A 27,496-nucleotide genomic window follows, 5' to 3' on the forward strand; every position below is an offset into this window, starting at 1 on the left:
ATTGACGTAAACATAAATATAAAAAATGGATCCTACGGACCCGGTAGAAAAAAATTACGTAAAACGGATAGGATAACGCGTTACAATTACGATTATTATACATATAGTAAAAGGATAAATGCATTGTTGGTACTTGCGACGCATCAAGTGCGACAGTTTCTGCCGGTAATAATTCGACGCCTGTACAGAGTATCGTTGATGGTAACGACAGTAACGCGTGCAACAAATTACGCGACGTTTTAACGACCATTTAATGTCTTTCGGTGCCGTTGAGATTTTTCTAAGAATGTACTATCCGCGATTAAAACAGGGAAACGCATATTTACAGCGAATCGTTTCATTTTGGCATTTCGCTAAAAACGATGAAACTTTGATTTGGCGCTCGCTAGCATTGTATTCGGTATTGGATCGAGATCCGAATTAATAATTAATTAATGTACAACTTGGGGGGGGGGGGGCGTAGTGTCACGGAAATTAAATATAATTATTCCGGAGCTAAAGAGAACTAATACGAACAAAAGTTAGACTCCGACGTAGATATTCTATAAATAAAACAATTAAATTTTTTAAGTCTATCCACTAGTTTCGAACCTCGTAATCCATAGTGCTTCGAATAAATATGCATTCGCTGAAAACAAGAGGAAACGTAAAAGCACTTGATTCGAGAGACTCGAACAAGATCCTCGAGTATCGCGTCAAACGTATCAACTACGTATGAGCGGATGGAAATATTATTTCTATGGTAAAGGGAATTCGCGAAAGCCTAGATCGAGCTACTTTTTTTTAAAAAAAATTTCATCCTTCAGCCAAGGGAATTGAATTTTATAGAATTTAGCTTGAATGTTTCAATAGTCGAGGCACTTTTACAATAATTAATAACGATACAAGTATCGAGAAACGTTGTACAACGGGTTATTGCATATTCGCGTAAAAGAATTTCTAGATCAAGTCACGCCTCCTCGAGTATTCCAACATACAAAACGAGAATAAAAGATAACGTACACGAGATGCAGAAATGTACAGAAATAGAATATATAAATTTTTACCTAGCGCGTTAATACAAATGATTTGCATTATTTAAATACGCTACTAATACTAACATTTACGAACAACACCAACGTCGTTCGATTACATTGTTCGAATATTTAACGAACCACGGACAACGATCGTCCAAGGGAAAAACGAAGAGAGGTTATCGCCTCGTGTTCTTCTACTTCTTCGTGGCAGCTGGAACAGAAAATTCCGCAAAAATAAAGTGTAATTCATTTCTGTTTGGTGGATTATTATTAAATGGGTTGTTTTCGGTAAAGTCGAGGCGCAAGTAGGAGAGCAACTGGTTCTAATTGCGACTCGCGATGGCTTAAAACGAGAAGATTGCCAGCCGTAAAAAATGAAGTGGTTTAAAAAGCGTTTGAAGAAGGGTTCGTGGAGTAATGCCGATGAAAGTCCGATTAAGTAACACCAGCCTCTGTCAGTTCCCAGAGAAAACGGAACTGGGAGTGATTAGCTCGAGTGGAATGTCAATTCGCGCGTCGTCGACTTGAAAGAATCTTTTGAATCACTCGCCTCGCGGACCAAGCTACTTAAGGACTTGTTTCAACGGTTTTCCGAGTACGCTGAAAGTGTTCTCGCGAGCCACGAATCACGTTTCTCGTAATCGTCGAGACCGAACGAAACCTCGTTGAGACAGCTTCGATAGCCTATTTCGTTCTGAAGTGTCCCAACAACCGTTTGATAATATAAAACTGTAATCAAATACTGGCATACCTCGCGGAGGTACAGGGGGCGCAGGCACCTTCTTAGGGCCTACCATGAGATCCTGAGAGAGACTGACGTTCATGTAGTCTGGCATTCTGCCAGAGTCCGTGACATCCACGTCGTGACAGTTGACCAGGTCCGTTTCCACGTACTCCTCGTTACTTTTGCACGTGAAATTCGTGGCTTGACCTTGATCGTCGACGAGAACATTGATTTCGTCCTGTTGCGAGGGTGCATCGACCGTCGTCGAGTTTTTCGAGGATTCGAAAGTCTGTCGTTGAACGGTTTCGGGGAAGGGAAGTACGCAGGCGGATGCCACGTTCATGTAATAATTCGTGGGAATGCACATGCCGGGTGGTGGCACGGGCCCTGAATTCAACGGGGATGGATCTACTACGTTGGCGTAGCTATTCGTGGGATGCCTGGTGGACGGATCGGGCTGTGGAGCCTCGGCCATCGCTGGCCCGGAATTCTGAATCATTTCTAGGTATTTCGGGTGATCGCACGGAGAGCTTGGCGTCTTTGGTTCCTTCAGCGAGTCCTCTGTCTTGAATGCTTCGAGAGGATATTTGGATACAGTTACTTGTGATTGGAGATTCGAGTGCTAATTCCATCGACACGTTGACTGTCAGATTGATACTTGACAATTTATACGAGACTAAAATTATGTAATTACGTAACTTAAAGTTTAGGCTACTTTTTATTGACTAGATTATTGGAAAGTAACGTCGTTTCTTGTACATTAAATTTAAACAAATTTGTAATAAGCTAAAAATTAATGAGCCAACGAGTGATTAAACAACAAGTTGGAAAAACGACGTTATTCTATTCGGATTTATTTTGTTTAATACTTGAACTTTAAAAGTAATTTATTTAGTTACCGAATGAAAAGTCGGCATAACTGTCGCCATCACTGGACAGTCAACGTGTTAACGATGTCAGAGCGACTTACAGTGAATGGGCAATCCTGAGGGGGGAAAGGCGATGTAATATTCGGTGTCGTCGGACCTCGAGGGTGGTTGCGATGGTCGTAGATCGTGATCGTTTCCAGTCGAGGAACGAGGCGACGGGGAATACCTGAGCGCAGGTGAATATCTACCCGTGAATGGTTTAGGAGCGGGTGGTACTTCGTAGGACATTAGTCCTGGCCTCTCTTCCCTTGCGTTCTGAAGCTGAAACGATTAAAAATTTCATTGTCTCGAGCGATCCACGTATTTCCCTCGTAAGAATAAACGATAATATTTCGTAATATTTTACGTACTCTTCGATCTTCGGTGTCGGAGTGAGTTCCACTGTCTCCTAAGCTGGCTCCACTGCATCCGCTAACAGTGCTCATTCTACCAGACGACGACGAACCTAAGAAAACGAATAATTATTATTTAATTCCCTTTGTTTTTATATGTTAAAAATAAACTATACCGTCGGAGCTCTTACTCGAAACGCTTCCAAGACTCAAGCTGCTAACAGGTCGGCGATCCGACAGTCCTCCGTTAACAGTTTCCGTTTTGCTGGCTGTGGACGAATCGTCGGTTCCGTTAGTCGAGTCTTTTGTATCTAGAGAAACGCATCGCGATAGAGTATTGTTCGTATTGTTGTTTGTGTAAAATTATTCGCAACTGATATTTACCCTTCTTTCCTTTCGAGAAGAACTTTCGGATCCTATCGAAAGGAGTCGGCGCCTTCATTTCGTCCTTGATCCTCTTTTGTATCCTCTCGTATTCCTCTCTCATCGCGGTGAGCTGTCTCTGCTTGTCCTTGAAGCTTTGTTGAACGTCGTTGCGATTCCTCCAGTTCTCCACGAGCCTCTCGACCTCGGTGATCGTGAACACGTTGTTTTTGAAATCGTTTATGATTTCCAGCAGCTCGTCCTGAGGTCCCGACGGTTCTCTCGATTTTCCGCTGGAATTTGAGGTCGTCCTGCCGTAGGAACACGGCTGACTGCTCTCTTCTCGAGCGTGACCGGAGTGAGACTCTTGACGTCCATGCGTGGGTGTCGCTGTTCGGGATGGCTGCTGGCTTGCTACGTTCGACGTAGGTGTTCTGGGTCCTTGAACATGTACATTGGATAATTGAATATATTCAACGGAAATTCGATGGCATTCCTAAAGATTCCTAAAGATTTGCTCAGAGTAAACGACCTACCCGCAGGATGCATTTTCATGTAACCTTGAAGAGGGAGTTCGAGGCCGTTCTGGGTGGTGGTCGTAGCTGTCGGAGTCGAGGGACCGACGACAACAGGAGTAGGAGCCGGTACGATGGAATAATTTGCCTCGATGGGGTTACTGGTAGTCGGGCTAGGGGTTACAGCCAATTGGCCTGGCAAGATTAGCGACGTTATCGGTCTCGCGGCTGGTGGGACCGAATAAGCTTCGCTCAAAGGTCGTGGACGACAATAATCTTCTTTATCGTTCGTGGAATCGGTCGTAGCGTTAGTCAACGATGGGTCCGCGCCTACAAATCGTTCCAATTCCATTTTACCGTCTAAAATGATGAAAAGCAAGAGACGCGCATTCATCGAACGTTGCGATCCAACAGATACTCACTCGCCGGATCATCTGTCGCGGTCTCGCTTATCACTTTCAGGTAGCTATACATGTTGGTGAACTCGTTCATTTGCTGCGAACCCGCGGACGAGGATTCAAAGGGACGCCCGAAACATGCAACACAAAAGAAAACTACCAGTTAGTTGGTTCAAAGTCCTCGGAAGTATCGCACGCTGTAAAATCCTTGAAAGCCATACGAGTAAATCTAGCGACTCGTTGCAACTAAGAAAAAGAGTATGTAGTATCGCGAAAGTACCGATTCCATTGACTAACTGTCACGTCGGTTTAAAGGCGATGTTTTTGTACCATGTAGCCGCGAAGTTGATGCGCCAATCTCGCGTGTCCTGCTTGATCCGCGAGATCTGCAGGTGTCAGTTCCGACACGTTCCTCAGGTCGCACGCAATCTCGCCGCCTGGACACTCGAGCAACTGCCAGGCTAGTCTTTCCAGTCCGAAACGAGCAGCGAAATGCAGCAACGTTGGATTCTCTTCGGGACCTGTACCAACAAACACCTCGATATTGTCATCTGTGAACCACCGGATGCTAGTTGGTTTATTTGTTTCACGATTCAGGAATTGAAAAGTGTTGGAATATTAACTATAATTCATTCTTTTATTTAAGATATTCAATTTTATATTAAAATGGTCTTTATGTATTTAAATTATACTATATTATATTATATTTATTATATTACATTATATTATATTATATTATATGGCCCATTTCCAATAAAAACGCTTTGAAACATGTTCTTACCGACTAGCAGCCTTCCTGTGCAGCATCATATGCAGCAAAGCATACAACAGGATTAACATGAATAGAGAAGGAAGTCTGGGCGCGCAGCTACTTGGGAATAATTGAGGGGGAGAAATTCAAATTTCACGTAAATAGCTTTTTAATTGGCCCCAACGGCAAATTTACTTACTCGAGTGAACTTTTTGAGCGGACACGACACCGCTGGGCGTAGACAAAAGGCTAAAGTGCGGCGGCACGTTTCGTTGAAACGCGTGGACCATCCAGTTGTCCAACTGCTCGCGATCGCCGGGATTGAAGCCGAATGTCTAAAAGGAGATGAAAATTGGCGAGTTTAGTTCGATCCAAGTTAAATTGTCTAGCAAGTTTGAATCGTCCATCGAATCGGACAAGGTGCTAGCCAACTACCTGGCACATGAACTCCAGAGGGTTGTCGTGAGCCCTGAGAATCTGATCCAGTTCTCTGAGCCTGCTCTCGCACTTGACCTGTCGCACACCGAGCGGACAACCGTTTCTGGATATTCTGACGCCAACCAGCATCGACACTTCCAGACACCTCTCGGGAATGGCGAACTGCAGGGCGTAAGGGTTTCTTCTTTTCACGTGGCCGATGTCGATCGCCTCCCCGCACCGATCCACGATAACCGAGACGTTGTCCTCCGGTCGTAACGGATCGTTCAGCAAGGCTATTATTCGGTTGTGACCCTGAAACGATTTTTAAATTGCTTAGCAAATGCAAAAGACCTTTGGAAAATCGTTTATTCGTTTAACGATCAAACATATACATGTATATTTTGTAAATGTAACCGGTGTTTGCTCACCAGTTTAACTTTCTTCGGGTGTACCGAAAACGCAGTTTTCTCGCTCCTCAATGCTGGCGGCGGCGTGCTCCCGAGGATTCCAACTGCTGCACCCAAAACTTCACCGACAAAAGTCTCGTCCTGATCCTTGACGAAAAATTTCCGCCAGTGATTGTACGATACCAGGATCGACTTGTGAGCGTCGTTGATGTGACTGTCGTGGACACCTAACATCATAGCGAGGACCTTTTCAGCGAGCAGATGCCTGGAGAGATTTGTCGCGTGTTCTGGCCGACTCTGAATACGCTCCAAGAGTACGGGACACACGACCACGATCTGCAGACGAGCCGATCTGATTCTGTCCTCGGTGCCCGATGGAATCGTTTCTTCGACCGTGATATGACCAACCCTTGAACGTTCAATTGTCGTTTAGGAACGAGGACTTGCGTATAAAAAGATTGTTAAAGTTATCGGAACATTCGGAAAATCGGAAGAGATCGATTACTTGAAAGGCGGCCGGCCTTGCTGCCTGCTGATCTGTTCGAAACATGCCGTCAGATAGTTGACCCACAAGCTCGAAATTTCGCTGTCCCTGCTGGATACGAACAGCACGTCATCTTCGGGGTGCGATTCGATCTTTGAAAGTCCAGTTGCCGATCGGGAGCCTGGACAAAATTTTCTTTAATAATGTTTGCCAGTGATATATGTATATGTAGCTCCGAGAGAGCTTCGGACTATAGCTTTATCACATCGATCGTCGCGTCAGCTATATACGCATGACTAGATGAACTAGAAAAATTCATTCTGAATGTTGAGCGTGAAAGAAAATAAATTTAATTGAAATCTTTGAATTTAGATGAAATTGCAAATATATAAATGTTTGGTTTAGCAGTTTCCAATAGGCCAGTAAAACCAGTAAAAATGTACAAGAATATTAGTAGTCGACGCGCAAGTTTTGCAAATAGGGAAACTCTGTTGAACGGCCACAGGATCGATGCATCTGTTTCTTTAGTTAACGAACAAAGTCTAGGTAGTTTTAATTAACGACACGTTTAATTTCCGCAAGCTATTAACGTATTACCGGAAAGACACACCTTGCTTTAGTTTGTCTAAAGCCCCCCGACGACGAGACCAGCTTTCAATTCCATTTAATGCGACACGAGACACGCAAGAGCCCCCTTTCCCCGCCGCGCCGCGCCGCGCCGAGGCTAATAAAATAATGGCTCTCTAATGCGTTTGTTCCTCGTTATTTGAGAAAACGGGCATCGCGCAGAGATGTCTGAATAAGCGCGAGAAGATTGGTGCATCGTCAAAGTGGACTCGTTAGAGGAGACAGGACGTAATTTGGTTCACACTAGGCCAGAGATACCTTTTCTCTGTATTCTATTATTTTTCAAAGAGAATTTTGAAAATTTAAGCACTGCCGAGTGCAATTTAATATGAATAATGGCTAACGCGGAAGCCCAGAAATAGGAAGCTTGAAATTTCTCGACTTTCCGTAGTGGCTATTTTGCGTGGATAAAAAAAAGAAAATAAATAAAAAGAGTACAAAAATACTTTATTCGAAAAGCTACAGTACGAAGCCGTGAATGGATCACCCTCATCTAAACGTTTGAACCCGCTAGGACTGCTGGTAAGTTTATCGAGCGTACAATGGTATAACTAATGGGGTCGTTCGTTCGTTTTCCATAACCGCGCTCTTTCTCGCACAACGGAGCTTTTGTGCCAGCGATATCGATATCTACCAGCAGCCGACTGGAAGCACCGAGGTTCACGATCCCCGCAGCCGAAAATAACCGAAAAGAGTCACATTTTTCCCCCGCGTCGCGTCGCGTCGCGTCGCGTCGCGTCGCGTCGCAATAAAGTCACCATTATCAACCATCGTTTAAGAGACCTAGCCGTATCCACTTTTTATAACTTTGATTTTACTGGCCGATCTTCTGGGATCCGATGTCCTCTCGCGTTAAATGGCAAGCCTCGATAGTTGACGAATAAATATACTGATCGAGTAGCGTGTAGTTTGAATCGGAGATGTACGTTTGTTCATCGCACGACCAGGGATGTACATAGTTGAAATTCTGGTAGAATTATAGCAGAGCAAAAAGATCCACGATTTGTCTCGCCGTGATACGTGGCTCTGGAAATAACCAGTAATACCCCCCTAAACTTTCCTTTTCTCCCTCGGTTCGGTTTCTTCCGTGAAAACCGCGGATAAATAAACGCTCCGTTAAGAATAGAGAAATACTACTATGTATAAGACAGCTATGTATAGTCGGCGCGAAGGATTCGTTTCCGCGTTTGTAACACGTGCTTTTCATCCGAGACACCATACCAACATTTCAACCTTCCATCGAGGCTCTGTATGTTCGTAACGTTTTCGGATGTGACACCAGCCTTCAACTATCATATTATCGATCTTCTAATTTTAATTTCATCGTTATTATGGTGGTATAGGTTTCGTTCAAATAAGCTTAAATTGTACTTAGGTAAAAGTAAAAGGTGATGGTCGCGATCGGGAAATGTTCTTCTCCGTACTTGGGTTTCGTAGTCGCCGAGTTGACGCGCGACAGCTCCTGCGGTCGCTACGTGACGCGCGGCGCGTGTCTTCCGTTTTCGGCGCATCCGGTCTTACACCGAATTAATAGTCGCGAACGATTCAAGTAGCGAGCCGTTATCCGTGCTCTTCGTACTACGGTTCTGGCCTCGGCAGACGATGAATAATTTTTTGCGAAATAAACATCAAAAAGATACGATACGTCTGCACTCGTAGTGAAATAGAGATTTCGGGAGGTTCTCGCGAGTATCGTGGTATACGACGTTCTTGGTTCTCGGATTCAAATCACCAAAAGAAACAAAGAAACAGATTAGAAAGGCAAAGAGCAATTTTGATCGAGTAAAGGATGGAGAAAAATGCGGTCGTTTAAAAACTCTGTCGAAACGGAGGCAGCTTGATAAAAGAGGATGTAGGATGTAAAGACGAGGGAGAGAAGCAAGTAGAAAGAAATGTACATAAATTACGAACAAAACCAGACACTCACGGCTGATGTTGGACAAATCCAAAAAGGTTGGTCGGTTTCGTCGCCGGGAACGTGGCGTTTCGCACGTGTTGGCCATATTTTTTAAGGGGACAAACTTTTCGACCATTTCGCTCATCGTTCTTTTTTATTTCACTGGAACATGTACGCGCGTTAACACTTTGAAAATGAATGCGGTCGCGGCTACCAACGATACACATTTTCTCTCATGGTTACCGAAAATAAATACAACGGCTCGAAAAATGAAGAAATAAAACGGCTCGACGGGTTGTACACCGTTGATCGATGATCGACGACTGACCAGGCACGATCGAACCGATCGATTCGATACAACTAAGCGCGGAATGCCCATCGTCGAATTCGAGCCCCACCACTCGCGTTCGCGTCATTGTTTTCACGTACAGACTCAGAAATCAGACGGTGTCCATAATTAAGCTGGACGAGCCTCGAATTTTAATCGGACTCGGTTTGTTTTGGATTCGATCCACTCGTGAATGCCGAGGACGCGATGGAGACGGCAACGGCAACGGCGATCCATCGGTGGGTGGTAATTTTGCGCTTTAAAGCCAGGATTGACGCGACAAGTTGGAAAAACTCCACTTGACATATATTACTTGTTAATGCAACATATTCGTTATGAAATTTGTGTAAACATTTGATTGGAAGGTAGCGGGAAATGCATGCACCGTAAGTGAAAAATGTAGCGTTGTTGAAATTGCTTAGAATACTTGAAAAGAAGTGACAAAGTATGGTAAATCAAGTACGGTCGAGTCGAACGATTTGAAAGAGAAGAAAAGACTAGGCGCAAAGATGGTGGTAGCTGGGGCCCATTTGTATTCGCTGCGGTGCAACGGACCCCGCATACGATTAGCATGCTGCATATCCTGCGCATCGAGTGCATCAGGACGACGCGACGACGCTACGACGCTACGACGCTACGACTGCACTGCGCTTTCGAATGCACGAAAATCTTGTGGAATTCTCCAAGGACGCTTCATAAATAATCACCACGGTTTCAACCCCCGTGCGTCCGGTTGCTTTTAGTCGTGATACTATCTCGATCGTCTCCTTTATCTATATATATATATATATATATATATATATATATATATATATGATTTTTTATCGACGCTTTCAAGATACGTCACCGACTCATTACAATTTTAAATTCGCCCATTGTTAAGCACCAATCTCAGATTTATTTAAATCCATCCTTAAAACGATATATGGAGCACATTTGAAAACAATGCGCGCTCCGATTTTGGCCGATTGGAATTTTGCTTACGAAAATCGTCAAGATTCGCTAACTTTAAAGAATGTTGTATTCTCGTGTATCACCAAGCAACAAACTAAATACATTGTAATAATAATTGCTATCGTTATTCGTCGTCAAATTGTTTTCAATTAATTTCATGCTTAGCATAGATGTTATGTAAACAAGGAATATTACCAAAGTATTCGAGGCTTCGCTTCGCATAGTGATTCTCCTCCTTAATCTTCATTCTTTCAATTATTCGTCACGGCAATGATTAATTTTCGCGTTCGTCGATTCTCAGCACAAACATATTACAAAAACCATGTTGCACGTTGTACAAAAAAATGTTCTTGTATCTGATGTTTCGATAATTGTACTCGCGGCTAAAGGTACAAGAAACTTTCGAGGAGAAGGCAAGAGTCGGAGAAATCCACGAAAATATGAAAAACAACGTCCGGCTGGAGCGCGGTGCGCCTCGTCACTGAAGATCTCGAGGGTTGTTTCGGAAGATGCGTTCGGGGAACTCGGTGAATCTTGCGCATGCGCCGAGCGGCGTGCGCGTTGAACTGCGCAGACGCGACGTTCAAATATTTGGGAAATCCACGTGGTTGCGTGGACGCACCGTGAAAACGTGAAAACTAACCAACGGAGGATCAAAGTTATTTGCTGCTTTACGCGAGAAAGATGAAACAAGTCGAAAAGAAATCGAATAGCACTTGGTATTTTAACTCTTTTCTCTTTTCGTTCTCATTATCGCGGACCTCTCCTTATCTACGTTATTTCTTTCATCACGTTCAGCTAGTCAAAGGGCCTCGGAAATACAAGAGCAATAATTCACTTTCGAGTGATTATCGTCGGCGTCCAATTAGTTGAAAGTAACAAACGATGCCCGATACGGTGCTTGTAATTGGATCAGCCAACCTTCGAAAATGCGTGTCGATGGTATCGCGCATATAATTACATCGACGGAGTAGCTATTTAAATGTTCGATTACAAGTCATCGATCGCATTAATTAAGGAACGCTCGAGCATTTGGCGGCACCGAGGACCTTCCATTTCGCCAAGTGATACAAGCTCACGCATTCAACACGTTCACGCGGCCGCTGCTATTTGTATTTCTCGCCATGAATGGGGCGACCATGAGCACCACCGGTGGTACGCGCCGCCCGATGGCCGTGACATACACGTAACATCTTAACCACTATAGTGGCGTGTCGCGCTCCCAACAGGCCAGCTGTGAGCCACCACCGGTGGTACGTGAACGTGTTAAACAGCAAACATTTAACGACTCTGAAACATCTTGGACGAAAACATTGCGCGACGATTGCTACCTGAGACGTTTACTGTTTCGTTTCATTAACTGTACGTTTACTGAATCGTTAGATGCGGATACATCGACGTGCGTCGTTGCTATCGGCGGCAAGATAAACAGCTCTGGAAACTCGCGTGTCCTAAGCAAATAGCGATTCCGTCGAGCCGAAACATCGTGCTTCGTAATCGCTGGACATGGACAAACATTCTTTAGGAATTATTGTCAGATTTTAGTGTCGACGAAGCGGGAGGACGAACACGTCCTGTGGTACGGAGAACATAAATACCAGTATATCGTATAGTGTATTCTATTACGCGGAATACATACAACGGGAGTTGTTGGTTAAGCAACGTGGCGCACTTTACGGGGAACCTCGATCGCGAAGAGATTTTCTCAGCGAAAAACTTTAAACAGGGGCCCCATTCACGAAGAAATCGAAATTCCAGCGAGTTCCTTTTACGTGAATCGTTGCTATTTCTACCCGCGTCGTTTACTAACAGTTTCGAGCCCGTTGACGTAGCACCGCGTTTTTTCGCATACGCATTTTCGTATGCAAGCCCTGTCGACGATTCACGTACGATTGCCTTTCCATTTGCTGCTGGCAGGTGTTGGTAACTACCGATATGAATATCCTTGTCTCAAGGCCGGAAGCGTGTATGTTTTGAATCCTTCGAAACCTTTTCATATTCATCTCGTCGAACGAAAGCAACGCTCGACTTTTTCAAGCTGGAGGAATTAAAGAATTTGAAATGATTTATCGGCGTGTTGGTCGATTAAAAAACTTTGCACGTCATTCAGTGTAACTACAGAAACAGTTTTCGTCTCGAATGGTTGGGTCTTTCGCGTAACGCTTAGATGTCGAGAAGTAATTTATTTCTTGGGAACGCGAGGGTTAACTAGGACAAGCCTTCTGTTGTTACCTTGAACTTAGATAAGCGCCCTTTGACCGGACCTAAAGGCGTTTAACGTGCTGTCGCCAACGGCTATTCGTACGTAGCATCTGACCAGCACCGAAGATTTTATTTGACAGTCGGAACGTAACGCGATGATAATTCGTTTACGGCCTCTGCGCGACCCTCGCTTACCCTCTAATATAGAAATTGGGCTTCTCCAATTAGAGAGAGAGAGGGAGAGAGAGAATCGGCTCGATGGGAGAGGAGCGCGAGGAGCGTGAGTTGAACCGTGGAGAAAGAGTGAGTAAATCGTCTTTAAGGTCCCGGGACTGAGAGGATAGCTCCTAGGAATCTTGTACCGTATGCGCAACTTGCACGCGGTCCCGCGTATCGTCGCGTGACTCGCGCAAAACAATGGACAAGCAACAGTTGTTTGGAATTAACAACATTCTCGGCAGATACAACATATTTATTTGTCGAGGTTGCGTCCCATTTGGACAAACACTCGACATTTCAATCGTTTCTATTCCTTCTATTTTCCACGAGCTTGAAATCTTAAACTTTTACATGTTTTAACGACGCGCAGAGCGTCACGGAAATGATAGGATAAGCGAGGAATACCGAAAGTTCGCGTATACGTAACCATAGAGCGTAGGAAAAGTTTCTGGCAACGCGATAATTTACATTTACAAGCATCGGCGCCTATAAACGATCGCGTAGAAACGCGACGCGTGTCGCGGCTGCGTGTTGCATGTTGCAAAACTGCACTCGGGCTGGCAGACTCTCGCGAGGGAGAGAGCCAGACCTTCGTCCGGCGCGGACGGTTCCGCGAACTCGCGATTTATATCTCCCGACGATGCTAAATATGACTAATTGCAACGCTCCCGACGTCGACCGTTCGCCACCGCCGCGTCTTTGTGCACCGTAATTGCCCGACACTCTCGTTTAATTGCAACCAGGTAACGAGATGCAATTACAGATTATCGTGTTGTCTGGAAAATTTGTGGAACGATGTTCGCATTGGTCCTGTTTCACCGCAATCGAATCGTTCAGCTTGTTTAACGTCTCTTTCAAAAAGCTTTGAAATCTTAATTTTGATTTTTTTAAACAATATTTACGTTTACTTAATTCGCGACACGTTCGATCCCATCGCTGCTGGCAGTGTTTGCGCCTCGACGAAAAGATACGAAATTGGCGAGGATCGTGTCTTGTCGTCGCGCAATCTTCCCTTTCTCTACTGACTCTACTCGATTATTAATCGTCCGCTACTAACGCTTCGTTGATCGCGGGTTCCGCGTAATACGGCAACAAGACGATGTCAAAGAGACGAAGCACGTATCGCCGCAACATGGAAATTTATCTGGCATTATTGCTCGGTCGGGTCGTTCTGGCGAGAGATTTCCAAGAAATCGTGGAAACTCGCGTCGCTTTATCGCTTTACGTCCCTCGAATGGATTCATAAACACCACGGCGCGTGGTCGTCGTATACCCTCGTTCTCGTTGGATTGACCGACGACAATGTAATCGCGGTAATCGCGCGAACGTCCAACGATCCCGTTCTCGTTCCCGTTCCCGTTCCCGTTCCCATTCCCATTCCCATTCCCGTTCCCGTTTCGTTTTCCTGCAATCTGCAATCATGAGAAAATCACTCGAGACTCGAGCTTGAAATTGTTCGTCGCTCCGCTCAAACACCACTCGCGTTAACGATACGACGCGCGGCGACGGGGGACTCTTTCAATTCTCCCAGAGTCTGGAGAGTCGATATATAGACGTATGTACGATGCGATTTCTCTAGTTACTTTTCCTGCCGATAAATTTATGGATTTTCCTCTTTCCAAAAGAAAAGCTATACGATGGACGGGATGTAAATTAGGATTATCTCGTCAACTCTGATCGCGCGGTCGAAGCGAACCAAAAATTACCGTGGCCTTTATTTGTTTCAACTATCTCGCATAGGCCCCAACGACACTCGGATAATTTATCTATGACACCCATAAATTTCTGTCGAGATAATACGCGGGCCAATCTTTCACGAGGGAATTAGTAAATCAGTTAAATCGAGAATTTTTAATAATGCTGGCGAGTCTTCCACGTTTTCAGCATTTTTATTTTAATCGTTTCGAGCAAATAAATCTTCGGAAATAAGCAGTTGTATGGAAAGGATTGATTTAGTGCAGAAACACGGAAGAAATTTGTATAAATCGTCGGAGGAAAGTGGATCTTTTAATGGACGGTTTAAGACGCAAGGGTATCGAGTTACGCGTGTCACGCTTATAACTTCGCCTGGAAATAGGCAGCAGATCAACAACGTTGTACAAATGCTTTCGTTCGTACAGGGTTCTCTACAATTGAGGCCAAACAATGTACATACCGCGTAATTTAGGGCTGGATTTCTCGTTAAAAAAGAAATCGTTTACGAAAACTCTGTTGCGACATCGGTTGACCGACATTCAGCGGCAGGAATAATCAATAAATACGCTTCGTGTTGATGGACCATGATCAATCGGTAATTATCCCGGGAGGGCAGACGACATCTGTTTCTATATATTTCGATTGTCTGCGTTGCGATCGCCTCGACGAACGACTAATAAAACCGTTGAGTGAAAAATCGAGCAGCGTGGATCAGTGCTATGATAGTGATATTTAAAGAAACTTGTTTACGGGAAATTAGGAAATACGGGCGCGATTTACAGAACTCGAAGGATGCCGAAGATGCGTGGCTGGTTACGCTCAAAGTTTCGAACCCGTGCCTCTTGACGAGCTTAAAACTTTTCGAGTCACGCCTGTGGGCGGTAGGCCTTTTACGGGAACAAAGGAAACACGTGGATCGTTCGATTAGTCTACAGCCTCGTTAAATATGTAAATCTTGCAGGATTAGGTCGTTTCGGCGTCATCTCAAATTTTCTATGATTTCGTTTCTACGCCTCTATTTCTCGTCCAGACGAGAAACAGATACGTCACGAGATATAACAACTTCCCTCAAAATAAATAGCTCTTTCCTATCGTGGCGCACCCGTATCTTCTCCTAGGCCTGAAAGAGCAAATACCAAGGTATGGATTTATCGTATCGTAAGGCTAAATCTTGTGTTGGGTGTCGATGGAGAGCCTGCCTCAGACTAGACAAAGTACGAAAAGTTGATGGGTTCGTTGGAACATTCGGTTGCCACTGCCAGATATCGATCTTAATCCTATGCCTCTCTACGAGGTCAGAAAGACTCTGGTAGCATCGAAAATAATTTTTTTTTTTATTCCAAGACTTGTTCTTTGCGTGACGGCATAAGCGCGTAAAACGACGCAATTTCTGACGCAAACTTCATCGGAATTATTTTCTTTTGCTTCGAAAACGTTTCCAGAACGCGAATTTGTGGACAACGCGACGAGGGTGGCATCGCGTGAAATTCATGGCCCATTGGAGGACACTTTTTCACGGATGACGTAAAAATAGAGGAGAGCCGGAGAATGTCGACGCTCCTTAGAAAATGCATATGAACACGAAAATAAGCAGCCGACCGGCAGATAAAAATAATAAAGGGGCGGCTGTAAAAACAGAAATAGGCTCAACTTTATGCTCGACCCGAATGCGACGTTTGCTGCATCGACGCCGACGCGGACGCGGACGCGACGTTTCACGCGATATTTACTAACTGCTATTGCCGTGAAATCACTTTGCAAAATATCACCACGTGACGTGCACCGCCTTCCTTACCAATTATCGACAAATTTCTACATGTAATTAGCAATGTTATTTTTTTTTTTTTTTTTTTTTGGTAAATCGAAGAAATTTCTCTGTCGGTTTTCGAGGAACATGCAATAGATTGTTGCATCGAACATGATGTAAATTATTTATTGCCGTCAAGCAGACGTAACATTCGTACGAGAGTTATCGACAGAGGAACAACAGTGGACTTCCGGTTCACCGAATAAATCGCAGTTGCCGGACATCGCGTATTGACCAATCAGAGTTCGTTTAGGTACTTGATGACCGTTCCAACTACGATCTCGAATCCCTTTCCAGGGCACAAATAAAAATTGGGTCTCGAAACCATTTTCAAACAATTACTCCCCCTTCGTGGAGTAGCGTGACTGAAAATCTTTACGGAACGCTGAAAAGGTTGTTCTCGAACAATCTACTCCCTACTATTCCTCCCTACGACTAAACTCAATGAAATTCCTTGAAAGGATCCAGAGGCAATAAACTGGACAAAAGAAACGCGTCAGACTTGGAAACGTCGGCGTCACGTCGATGTAATTTGCGTATGAATTTTTTAATTGCCCAATCTAAAATAAAACGGTCGAGATAAATTGGTGTGCAGATGTTGTGGAAATTTGAAAAATAAATATCGAATAATGTACAAGAAGAGGTCTGTTCGAAAGCGGTCAAAGTACCAAAACGTTGGAAATGTTTACGAATGTCTATTTTAAGACAAAGTTAAACCTAATCCAGACCTGGCAAGAATCACTCGATAAGAGAATTCACGACGTCCCGTTTACACGGTATCCGGATGTTTGCGTAGTTCCTGGTGTATCGATAAATACTCTCGCGTAGGAAAACAAATCGAACAGGATCGAAATAATGACGCGACGGTGAAGACCGAGGAAGCGCGTAATAATTTTTCATTTAAATTCCTGATCGTCGTGGACGAGAGCCCGAGTTGATACGATTGACCAAGTCGAAGGTCTGACCAACAGTAATTAAGGATAATTGCCTCGCGAAAGGAAGAGTTGCTCTTTTTTTCTTGTCAGTCCGAACGTAAAAAAGCGGAAGACGGCATCCGTCCCAACGAAAGAACCTTTAATTTCAACGTGTCCGACGCGCCGTAGCCATTAACGACGGCAGAGCCGATTAAACGACGATTAATTTAAATGAATCGCTAGTCTAGCCGGATCGCTGTTAGAAACGAAGGCTAAGAAAATCGAGTTACTTTATTCAAGTGAAACGAACGGTATGAACGATACGAACGAAAAATATTGAAATTCTGAAACATATTGAAAAACCGATAGATATTTTCGACAAGTTTTGCGAAATTTATAGAGCCCTAGCCTCAAGGGGATAACGGGGTAACGAGTTGAAAGCGAACTGGCTAATCGAAAGGGAAGGAAATCGAGTCTTTGGCGTCGCGTTGCGGAAACGAAGGCCCAGCAAGGGTGGGACCGGAAATCGTGCTCGGTCAACACCAGGAAGTATAACCGGTAAATATATACGCGGATGGAAAGCGGCCTGTGCCGGTGGAATGCTTAATTTCACGGTTATTGACCGGCATCTTCGGAGCAGATCTATGCGACCTGCTCTATCGTCTGTTTAACATGCCACGGAATCGTCACGGCATGCATCGTCACGCGTCGTCTACGAATTAAACCGCAGCTGGAAATCGGTATAGTCTACCGAACACGAGTCATTTTTTTAAGAAGAAGCGTCGTTAATGGTTCGCGAGTTGACCTCGTAGTACCTGTCATCGCTCGCTGTATACGTAAACGGCAAATAAACAGCAAATCTCTAGGCCAAAGTTTACCGAATCGTGGCGTAAAACGAATCAGTGACGCGTGTCGACGCTGTTTGTTTTAACGACACCAAAGACAACGTGTCACGTCGCTGTCTCGTCCGGATGCAACATGGCGCGGTTCCGCAGCGCCGGATGCACAGGTTCTCTCTCGGCGGACTTGTATACAGTTTATCCTGGTGCTGCTGCTGCTGCTCCTGCTGCTGCTGTTACGTGCCCCAGTAGGCAGCGGGAAAAAATATAGTAAAGTGGAGTGTTGTATCCTTTCGACGGCTCGTATGAATCGAACGACGTGACAGTGTCAACAAATGAACGAAAACTTCCGGCACGATCGTACAACGACAATCTCGCCGCTGTCAGCGTTAAACGGAAGCTTCCCGTCGTAAATTCTTTCTCTCTTCGTGCTAACAAATTTCAGCAATGTAAACATAAACATAACCACGGGAACTTTTCTAACGTTCATTTTTGCATGCTTATTCCAAAAAATACGTCAACTTGATGAAAGAAGAACAAATTCCTTATTACTAACTTGTATATACGTAACATACAGAAGCATCTCTTTGAGCTTCGTCGAGTAGTAATTTGCTACCAAGTGCCTCAAAATTGGGCGTAAACGATACTCGTTACTCCCAACAAGAAGATTCAATGCTTGCCACTAGAAAGACGAAAGAACGATCGTTCGCCAACGTAACGTTCCCAACCGATAAATTAGTTCAACGATATCAGTTCTCTAAACCACTTTTCTTTTGGAATTTTTTTCTTTTTTTTTGTTGTTGTAAATAACACAAGTTGCTCCTGTGTGGTATTTCACGAAATATGGTTCGTTTTAACCGAGAAAGTGAAAAATAATTTTTATTAACAATTTTAGATTTTGACCAAACTCGACAGCCGACTCTGTTGCGAATTTTTACAAAAATCATTCTCCTATTTTTAAGAAACTGGATTTTCATTGTAAAGAATAACTTTATGGATATTTTTGGTAGAGTTCCATGAGATCTACATGGAGAAAAGTTTCGATTCAAAATGATCATTATTGAGAGGAATTTTTAAAGAATAGACAGATTTTACATATTTTGCACTTGTACGGACCCACTTTTTTTTTTTTCCAAAGGTGATGCAGGTTTGCAAACATTAATTTCTGTTTCAAAAGTCGAAAAGCGAGAGCACCGAAATACGGTATAGTTTTTAGGGGAACGTTTGTTCACAGTCTCATAAGAATCATTTGTTATGCGCAGCTGCGCGTTACGCTTCGATCGTGTGCTTCGTCCCGATAGAGTTCTCGGGAAGGTACCGTTGCTAATTAATCAACGACAGATGAACACAGGCGGCACGTGGACGACATAATTTCTAGGTAGTCGCGGTTCGATCACGTGAAATTAACGAACTTGGGTCCCCGGCATCGACGGATCACGTAACGCCGTAAATTTTACAATCCGTCTGGTGCGTTTCGGATGGCACGATCGACTACAGGTCGGAAAGCGGTGCTCGTTCCACGGAATACTAAAAGTATATGGCTTCCGGAGCTGGTCCGTGTCGTCTGTGTTGTCAACACACGTCCATTCGGGGCTTAGAGATTATCTGCGAGCCGATCAAAGATCACCGGATATCCTTTAGAGCCGCGATTCCCAATTCGAATTTCAAGGCGAGCCTGGCCCTGTGGGAATCTCGCGGTTCCCTTTTCACTGCTGACGAGAATCGATGAAGAACGATACGAAGAAAAAGAAGAGAATCATTTACGAATTCAAAGGAAGAAGAACACTTCGACGCCTTGTTGTACCCTTTGTCGAAAGCTAGTATAGGCAATATTAAGAGTCGAAGGAGATAGCGTTGGAAGGAATGGGCGTCCCATGGGTCAGAATTTCGTACGAGGAGTGCCATCTATTAGTCGCGGTTGAATTTAGATTCTTGAACACGCAATCACGTCCAGACGTATAAAAATTCTTATCATTCGAGACAGTTGTTTTCAGCTGGCAAGAGTACGTCGCGCAAGCGGGATAGATAGTTCGATCGAAACTGAGAACCGTATTTGATAAGGGTCAGAGGTGGGCGTGCGAATTGGTCGTTTGGACGAATCGATCGAAATCGGGTCGGTGCGGTGGTAGGAATTCGTAACGAGGCTTTTGTACGTGATTCGGACGGTCATGCGGGCATACAAAGCGAAATCGGGCTCGTCGTGGGAACGCGACATGTCGCTGCCGTTCGAGTGGTGACGATAATTACCATAGCGATTGATCGACAAGGAGGAAAGAATGGCCGCGAATGCGGTGAAAATTGGGTCCATTTGAGGCACTGGCCAGACGGCCTGGTGAGAATCAAAGACGAGATTCAGTCTTTCGTTCTAGAGTCTGAATCGAGTCGATTCCGAGCTCTCTTGACCGAGCCAATTAAGTTCCATTGTGCGCATCGGCGTCGGCGTCGGCGTCGGCGTCGTCGTCGGCGTCGGCGTCGCGACAAAGCGGTTTCGTTTAAATATAAATAGGTACGACTAGAATAAAGAACATGGAAGAATGGAAACTCAAACTTCCAAGCGAGACTGCTCACGCTTCGCCGACGAGTCTCGTTGTTCGGTCATTCTCTGAAATAGAATCTTTGAAATTCTCACTCACCTCTGCTAGATGAACTACGATGTCGTCTACGTCTGGTCCTACTGCAGGACCTTTCAGGTCTGTCCTCGGCGTGGACACCGTCGACGGTGTCCACGACTGTCGCGGGTGGTGCCATCGTGTCGGGTTCCACCAGGACGGTGGAATCATTGGGTTGTTTCTTGACATTATCTTTGGTAGAGGAGCCTCGATCTTTGCCCAGAAAGGTGCCGATCGAGTGTCTTCTTTGGCCTGCTGCCGCTGAACCTGCCGCTGGCAGGGTGGCTGATAGGTTGTAGTACCTGAAATACGTCAGTAAGCGTTACTAAATTTCATCTCGTCGGAAATGATGCGTGATTCGTTTCGATTACCGACCTGGCGTCATCGACACCGATGAAAACCTCGCTCGAGTCCGGATCATCGTCATCGTCGTCGTTATTGTCGTGACGGTGGCTGTCTCTGGATAGCCCGCAATACACCATATCGTTCGACAGAAGCTCGCTGGCAGACTTTAGAACCGCTCTGCTTCGTCCTGGTCGCCTTCTGTCGTTTTCCGAGTGCGAGTGCGACCTGTCCAAGACGATAAGTTTTCTTAGAGAAACTGACTACTAATGTCTGTCTACTAACTAGAATGGTCCGAATGTTTGCTCCTACAGTCAGACTCCTAACTACTACAAACTGCATATATCTATCAATGTCTATCGAAGAAATTTGTCTTATTTAAATGATAGCATCTCGAGACATTTCTTTTACGTTGTATTCTCTCGGGAGAACAGTGTATACACCAACCTGTGAGGTAGATACGGAGAGGGAGGCGCGACATCCGAGGGTCGCGGATCACCCTTCAGGAACTGTTGCGTCCTCTCGTTTTCCGCGTTGGCGCTGACGGACCTGAACAGGTTCCTGAAGCTCCTCCTTTGGTTGGAGGACGATGGGCCCGCGTTGCTTCCGTTTCTGGAAAGCATCGGGCCGCGTTCCTCCGTGGGCGTCGACGGCGTCGAGGCGACCGACGCGCTGCTACGATTGCTCTCCTGATGCATTAGGGTGCTGGTCGTCGAGGCGGAAAGAACGCTAGCGGACGAGGTCGTGCCCATCTTGCAGGGCCGACGTCGGAAGAGGGCCGTCAGGCCACTGGGACCCTTAGACGGCGGTGAAAAGGCTACGCTCGTTGTCGACGTCGGCGTCGTCGCGGTTGTCGACGACGCTGCACCGCTCGACAACGAGAAATACGAAGGATTGTCTGTGAACATACGGGCCGAAACTCATAGAGTCCCTTTCTTCGATTCGAGCTCGTATACCGGAAGACGCTTTCCTCTCTAAACTGTTCCACTCGCGCGCCAACTCATCGGTCTCTCTTTCTCTCTCTCCCCCCCCCCCCTCTCTCTCTGCACTTTCAGCTGTGCAAACTCTTCCGGAAAGACGGGACCCTTTCGAGTCTCTATTTTTCGGCTAAACTACAGCCAACCATTTATTAATACAACCAGACACATTTTCATTCTAGATGCCTCTTTCGATCGTTGCAGTTTGAGAACCATACAGATATCCGAATATAAATGTTGAATAACGAATAAAAGGTGAAACACCGTGTCATCTGTTATCGTTAAACGAAATCAAAATATGCCGTTTATAGTTGGAATAAAATTCTCTTGTTCTCTGTCGAGCACACTGTAGCTGTCATTCGATGATCACAATCGGGAAAATCGGAGTCACGGGAGTCGATACGAGCTATCGAATGTCGCGATAAAAAAACAAACGTTCGCGACTAGACCAATACAAGGTCCACCTGAGACTGCTCGGCCAGAGATACGCGATGTCTATAGGACGCCATCAACGAATCGAATGGTATTTGAAAGTGGGGGGATGGACCGGACGTTGTATTGTCCCCCACCCCGTAAACCAGAAGCGAGGAACGAGTCAGACGTAAGTACACGGCACCGGAAGTTCGCCACCACCGCGGCCGCGCCGCGCCGCGCCGCTCACGATTCACGCGTTATTACTCTTCGAAGATGAATCGACCTCGCGAAGAGGGGCTAGGGCGAGAAACTTACGAGCCGAGTTTCCTGTCAACGAGTTTCACTGGCAGCTTCTGAACAAATATTTTTGGAAATGGTTCACCTTTCGACCCGTTTCTACGAGTGTCAGCTGTCCCTGTCATTGATCCTTTCAGGATCTCTCGAATAGGGCTGGTTTACGAAATTACCAATATTCCTGGACGATGATTCCTCGAATCGAACGTATCGGATCGCTGAAAATCTGTGAAATTTGCGTGGTCGACGCGACTTACGTGACGAGAGTGTGAGAAGCAAAACGGGAACGGTTCTCGAGTACGTTTCTCGCCTATGAATTCGAGTGTCGCTTCGCCCACCGTCCCGTCGACGTCGATCGAAATCTCTCGACAGATTCCTTCTGTTTTCCCTGGATTCTTCGGACGTGTTTGAAAACTTGAGAGGATTCCTAGAGATTTAACAAGAGTTTTTTTACGCTCCACCAAAGATCGATTCTCTTTTCCCTTTTTCGGCGAGGCGCGAAGGGTGGGCGTCGAGTTTCTTGTTTCATTCGGGATCGAAAGTCAAAGAAGCCGCCCGCCGTCTTTTTCGGGGGATTGGCATTTTGGTATAGTAAAGTGTACGGAAAAAATGTTCAAAGCAATACCGCCTAAAGTAACATTCCTTGTCGGTTTTCTCGATGGTACATTCGATTATTAAGATAGAGGTAAAAATAAGAGAAGAAGCAGATAAACGAAGATCGATTGGTGCGACAGCAATCTTTGTACGGAAACGAGACCGACGCGATAGAAATCTTTGCAAAGAGAACGACACGGCTTTAGGAAACGAGAAATCGTGAAAGTAAATAATACGAACGAAGCTCGAGCTCGAACAAACGAAAGACAGGGCGAGGTTGTATTTTTAGCTTCCATCGAGAGGTTGATTTCGAGAGAAGAACGATTTAACGATCGATGAAATTTATCGTCGGCGTACGCTCCTGACGCCTACGAAATGAAAAACGAGAAACGCATCGGCAGGGCGGAATACCCGGTAGCCAGGTCCGCGACGTGGCCACGTGATTATGCGTGAAACGCGTGACTAGAGTGCGAGAGCGTCTTCGAGATACGTGGCTGTGGATTGGTCCAAGAATGGGTAAAAGGCTTACCGACTGCCATGGTGACCTCTAGCACGAGAAACTCCTGCTCTTCTGTTGCTCTGTAACAACGAAAACATCTCCGTTAAAAAATCTAGAAAAAACAAAAGCTTCGTTTATTATTACGAGCGCATTACCATTTGTAATTCCGCACCACCAAATGTCGCAGCTCTCCTCTGTCGTCGAAACGAGAGACAATTTATGGAACGAAAAGAGAAAAAAACAACGAAAGAAAAAAGTAGGAGCATTCGTGAATTTTCTCGCGGCATCCCAATCAATCAACGAGCACATCGATCGATCTTCGATAGAGTTCCGAAAATGTTGACCAATGGAATACCGACGCTCGTTCTCGACTGCTGATAGAGGAAACAAGAGGCAAAAGAAACGAACGAGGCGTGAAATAAAATTGGTCGAAAACGGAGACGAGGCTAGAAATGATTTTTCATTCTGACTCGAGCTCTCGCTACGTATCGAATAATCCGAATAGTCGCAACTCCGGTTTTGATCGCGGCCCATGACGCTCGCAGCGTCAGTTTCATTCATCGCTGAAAATACGCTCGAATATTATATTTAGCATGAATGCAGGGATACGCGTGTCGTGCGACAGTCACGACAAGTTTATGGTTGTAGGACGGGATGGAAAAGGGGGATAGGAACGGGCGGGAATTGCTCATTCACGTTTTATCTGGGCACGATATTGGCGTGCGATTTTCCTACACCTTCCTGTTCCTGTTCCTGTTCTTCTTTTCATCTTCACCGGACCGTTCGTGCACCGCTTCCTCCTACATATCTCGTGTTTCGTAATTTCTCTTTGTAACATTGTTGGCTATTCGCGGATCGTTCTATCAATTTTCTCGCTGTACGTACCAGCTGGTTTCCGTAAAGCAAACGATACGATGATTTTTTTCATAAAATAAACAAAAGAATTTTGGCTGTAAATTGTTATCGCAAAAATATTTTTTGTTAAATGGAACAAGGCCATTCTTAATAATTATAATTAAAATAACTTGCATACCAGCTATTTATCACGAATACTTTGCTATGTTAACTCTAAAAGAGGAATAGGTTTAAAATTTAATTTCTTTTATTTTTAGTTATAAAAGGTAACGACTTTGAACCGGGAACGCGTTAAGACTATCGGAGGCCTCGAATGACATTTTTATCGTGGAGAAAATCGATTTCGTAAGCAGCATACGCACAAGGTAATACAACACAGGTTCCTTGAAATTCATTTTCACGAAACTTGTTTGAATTCCGCCGCGGAACAGCTCGCAACTCGCGAGCTTCTGGTTGATGTGGCGTCGGGAGTTGCTACTATTTTCGTGTGGCTTCCGACAAAGACGAAGACGAAGACGAAGACGAAGAGAGAGGGAGAGACTCTCAGGTTATCGTTCCCATGAAAGCTCGAGCACTTTGATTTACTCCCCTGTCCAAATGGATCAACTGATGAGACGAATCACGGCCGGAGTGGAGCGCGAGCTTCTCGCATTCGTTGCAACGTTGCAACCAAAGATGGGCAAAACGAGCCAGCCAAATGGAAGATTCGTCACTGCCTCGTGTGTTAAGCCAGACTTTTCCAAAAAAAAGGAGAGATGCGATGAAATTTTCACTTATGGAACGAGACTAATCGTCTACGCTGACACTATAATATCGGCTTTGAATGATTGCAGTTACTATGTATCAATATTCGATATTACACAACGATACTTTGAACTTTTTCAACCAATTTCCGAGAGGAAACTACAAGACCAAACCTCGACGTGGATTCGCGCGGAAAGCGGGCGAAACGCCTCGGACGTGCTATTTCTGGCTCAAGGTGAGAAAGAAGTTCGTCGATCGCTGCTGGGTCAACCTGAACTGCATTTAACTCGTACACGATGCACCTGCTTTTGTGCGTGATGAAAAAGGGAGTGCATCCGGCGGAGCACGTGCCCCCTAAAGAACGCATGCATTCACTTTTACGCGTGCGCGTGCACATGGCTCGTTCCTTTAAATGTGACGCGGCTCGTGAATCGCGTTAATTAACGCGAGATAGGTAAATCAAGCCGATTTGCAAATAAACGAAGCGTAATTCTGCGTCTACCGCGCTTACTCTGTAAAAAGCCGTCGCCTTCGCTGTTCCCCTGTTTCTTTTCAAACTGTATCCTAATTTGCTATTTATCATAGCCGATTAAACAGTCATCGAGTACAATGTCTGAAAATTAGTCGTTACGTTCGATTCGCAACGTGTATTTTTGCACGCATTGTTTGTCGCTTACGCAACAGATAGACACTTATGGCACCGACGCGACACGACGCGACGCGACGCGACGTCGCGGACCAACCAACTGCTAATGCACGTTCAATTAGGCTCGAACGCGACCCCCTCCTCTCATCACGGTCTCTCGATCGTACAAATTTATCGTAATCGTACGCGTGGCCAAAAATTCAACTCGATGCTTTAGTTTCTCTTTACGCTTTCGCCGATTGTGAAACTTGAATTCTTTAAACGAAAGCATCGTAGAGAACTCCCGTAAGTATCGGATTGTCTGAAAAGTCCATGTCGATTTTTGCCAAACGTTACAGGTCTGAATATATCGGAATGGCACGATATATCAAAATTCAAATGTGTTCCTTTTTTTATGTCAATCCGTACCGTCTCGAAAAGAATTTCTCGACATTCGAACGAAAAATAACGGGAATGAAAATAAATGTACAATCGCACACAAATAGAACTCGCAACGAGGTCCAAGTTTGAATGTCCGAAGGAAAGCGCGGGGAACGATTTCGTGCGTAACGTTTGAGCGTCTGGTTAGGTTTGGCTGTCAGGTTCGATCTATTAATATACTATACACGATGAGTTGCCCGCCTAATTCCTAATGAAATATTCGTACAGATTTCTCGACATGGACGCTTGAAAAATATTCGCTGTCGGAGCGTCGATGGCGCGTCTCGAAATCGCGATGAAAACAACGCGATGAAAACAACGCGATGAAAACAAACCAACGCGAACGACGCCGTAAATTTTTGATGCGTTATATCGAATATTGCTCAGCGAGGATGAAATTTAGTTGCAGCTTTCAGAAAACTGACGATGTCGTCCGATCAGCTGATATGTCCACGTGCCGGGCGTTCCTCGAACGATATTCTCCACGGTTTACTTGGAAGAAATGCTTTGCGTTCCTGCACATTCCGAGCATCGACGGAAATAAAATTGCCTCGAGTAATGCCAGAGTCGAAGAATTTCGACTAGTCGTCGTTCGCGACGGAAATGTCTCTTGGTCGAAATCGATTAATATGTAGAAATCGAAAGAATGGTAAAGTTTTGAAATCGAGACGGAAGCATTAACGAATTGTTTATTTTCGCGCTTACCTTGAATTATTTACGAGTAATCGATCGAAATCGACGGGCCCATTGCTCGTCGAGCTTTTCCTTTCGACTATGTTAAATCCTTCTCGTTGCAACGATTCTTGAACTTTGACGATTCCCCGCGTAATCGTCGATTGCCTTACTTCTCTCCGAGGTGCACTTGCCGTTTCGGAAGGGTGATTAATCAGCTGGACAATGTTTGCGATTGAGTCAAAGTATTTCGATGGAAATAACACTTTGAATCGCAGTTGTTTTTGTTTGTTCGAGCGTAAGAGAGGAACGCATGAAAGGTGGCATTATTCGTCGGTAGCGAAACCCTTGGCATGTTTCGATAACTTTCTTCTCATTTCCTCCCTTGGTTCTCGAGGGAGTACGTTAGAGGTCATGCGGTTGAGCGGTACGCGTTCGATAAACATCGAACCATGTTCCCGTCCAGTTTCTTCTTCGCTTCTCGTTTCGCTTTCACTTTGGCTGTGCGAGGATGTCGCGAACTTTTCGAAACTTCTTTTCAAATTCTCGCTTTTCTGGCCTATACGAGTACGAGGCCGGATCCGGATTTCGATTCGAAAGAATTTTACT

At 45.0% G+C, this 27,496-nt stretch overlaps 1 protein-coding gene across 4 annotated transcripts; it reads right to left on the reverse strand.

Moving 5' to 3' along the window:
- Positions 1-1,094: 1,094 nt before the first annotated feature.
- Positions 1,095-27,496, reverse strand: LOC128888813 (uncharacterized). Of its 4 annotated transcripts, none has more exons than XM_054145951.1 (19): positions 26,921-27,496; positions 23,581-23,630; positions 21,220-21,670; positions 20,806-21,000; positions 20,455-20,732; positions 6,361-6,520; positions 5,877-6,264; positions 5,464-5,760; positions 5,228-5,363; positions 5,059-5,073; positions 4,608-4,798; positions 4,302-4,374; positions 3,901-4,209; positions 3,386-3,805; positions 3,193-3,270; positions 3,020-3,114; positions 2,711-2,930; positions 1,768-2,313; positions 1,095-1,227 (listed from the first exon to the last, which is right to left on the reverse strand). In XM_054145951.1, exons 2-19 carry the CDS (start codon positions 23,588-23,590, stop codon positions 1,211-1,213), a joined length of 3,879 nt encoding a protein of 1,292 aa, XP_054001926.1. In that variant the 5' UTR covers positions 23,591-23,630; positions 26,921-27,496; the 3' UTR covers positions 1,095-1,210. The 4 variants fall into 4 exon arrangements, with proteins under 4 accessions (XP_054001926.1, XP_054001923.1, XP_054001924.1 ...); XM_054145948.1 differs by having other exon boundaries at positions 3,193-3,312; XM_054145949.1 differs by lacking the exon at positions 5,059-5,073 and having other exon boundaries at positions 3,193-3,312.

This window comes from Hylaeus anthracinus, unplaced genomic scaffold (assembly GCF_026225885.1).
Source record: "Hylaeus anthracinus isolate JK02 unplaced genomic scaffold, UHH_iyHylAnth1.0_haploid 11994, whole genome shotgun sequence".
In the NCBI taxonomy this organism is placed as follows: domain Eukaryota; kingdom Metazoa; phylum Arthropoda; class Insecta; order Hymenoptera; family Colletidae; genus Hylaeus; species Hylaeus anthracinus.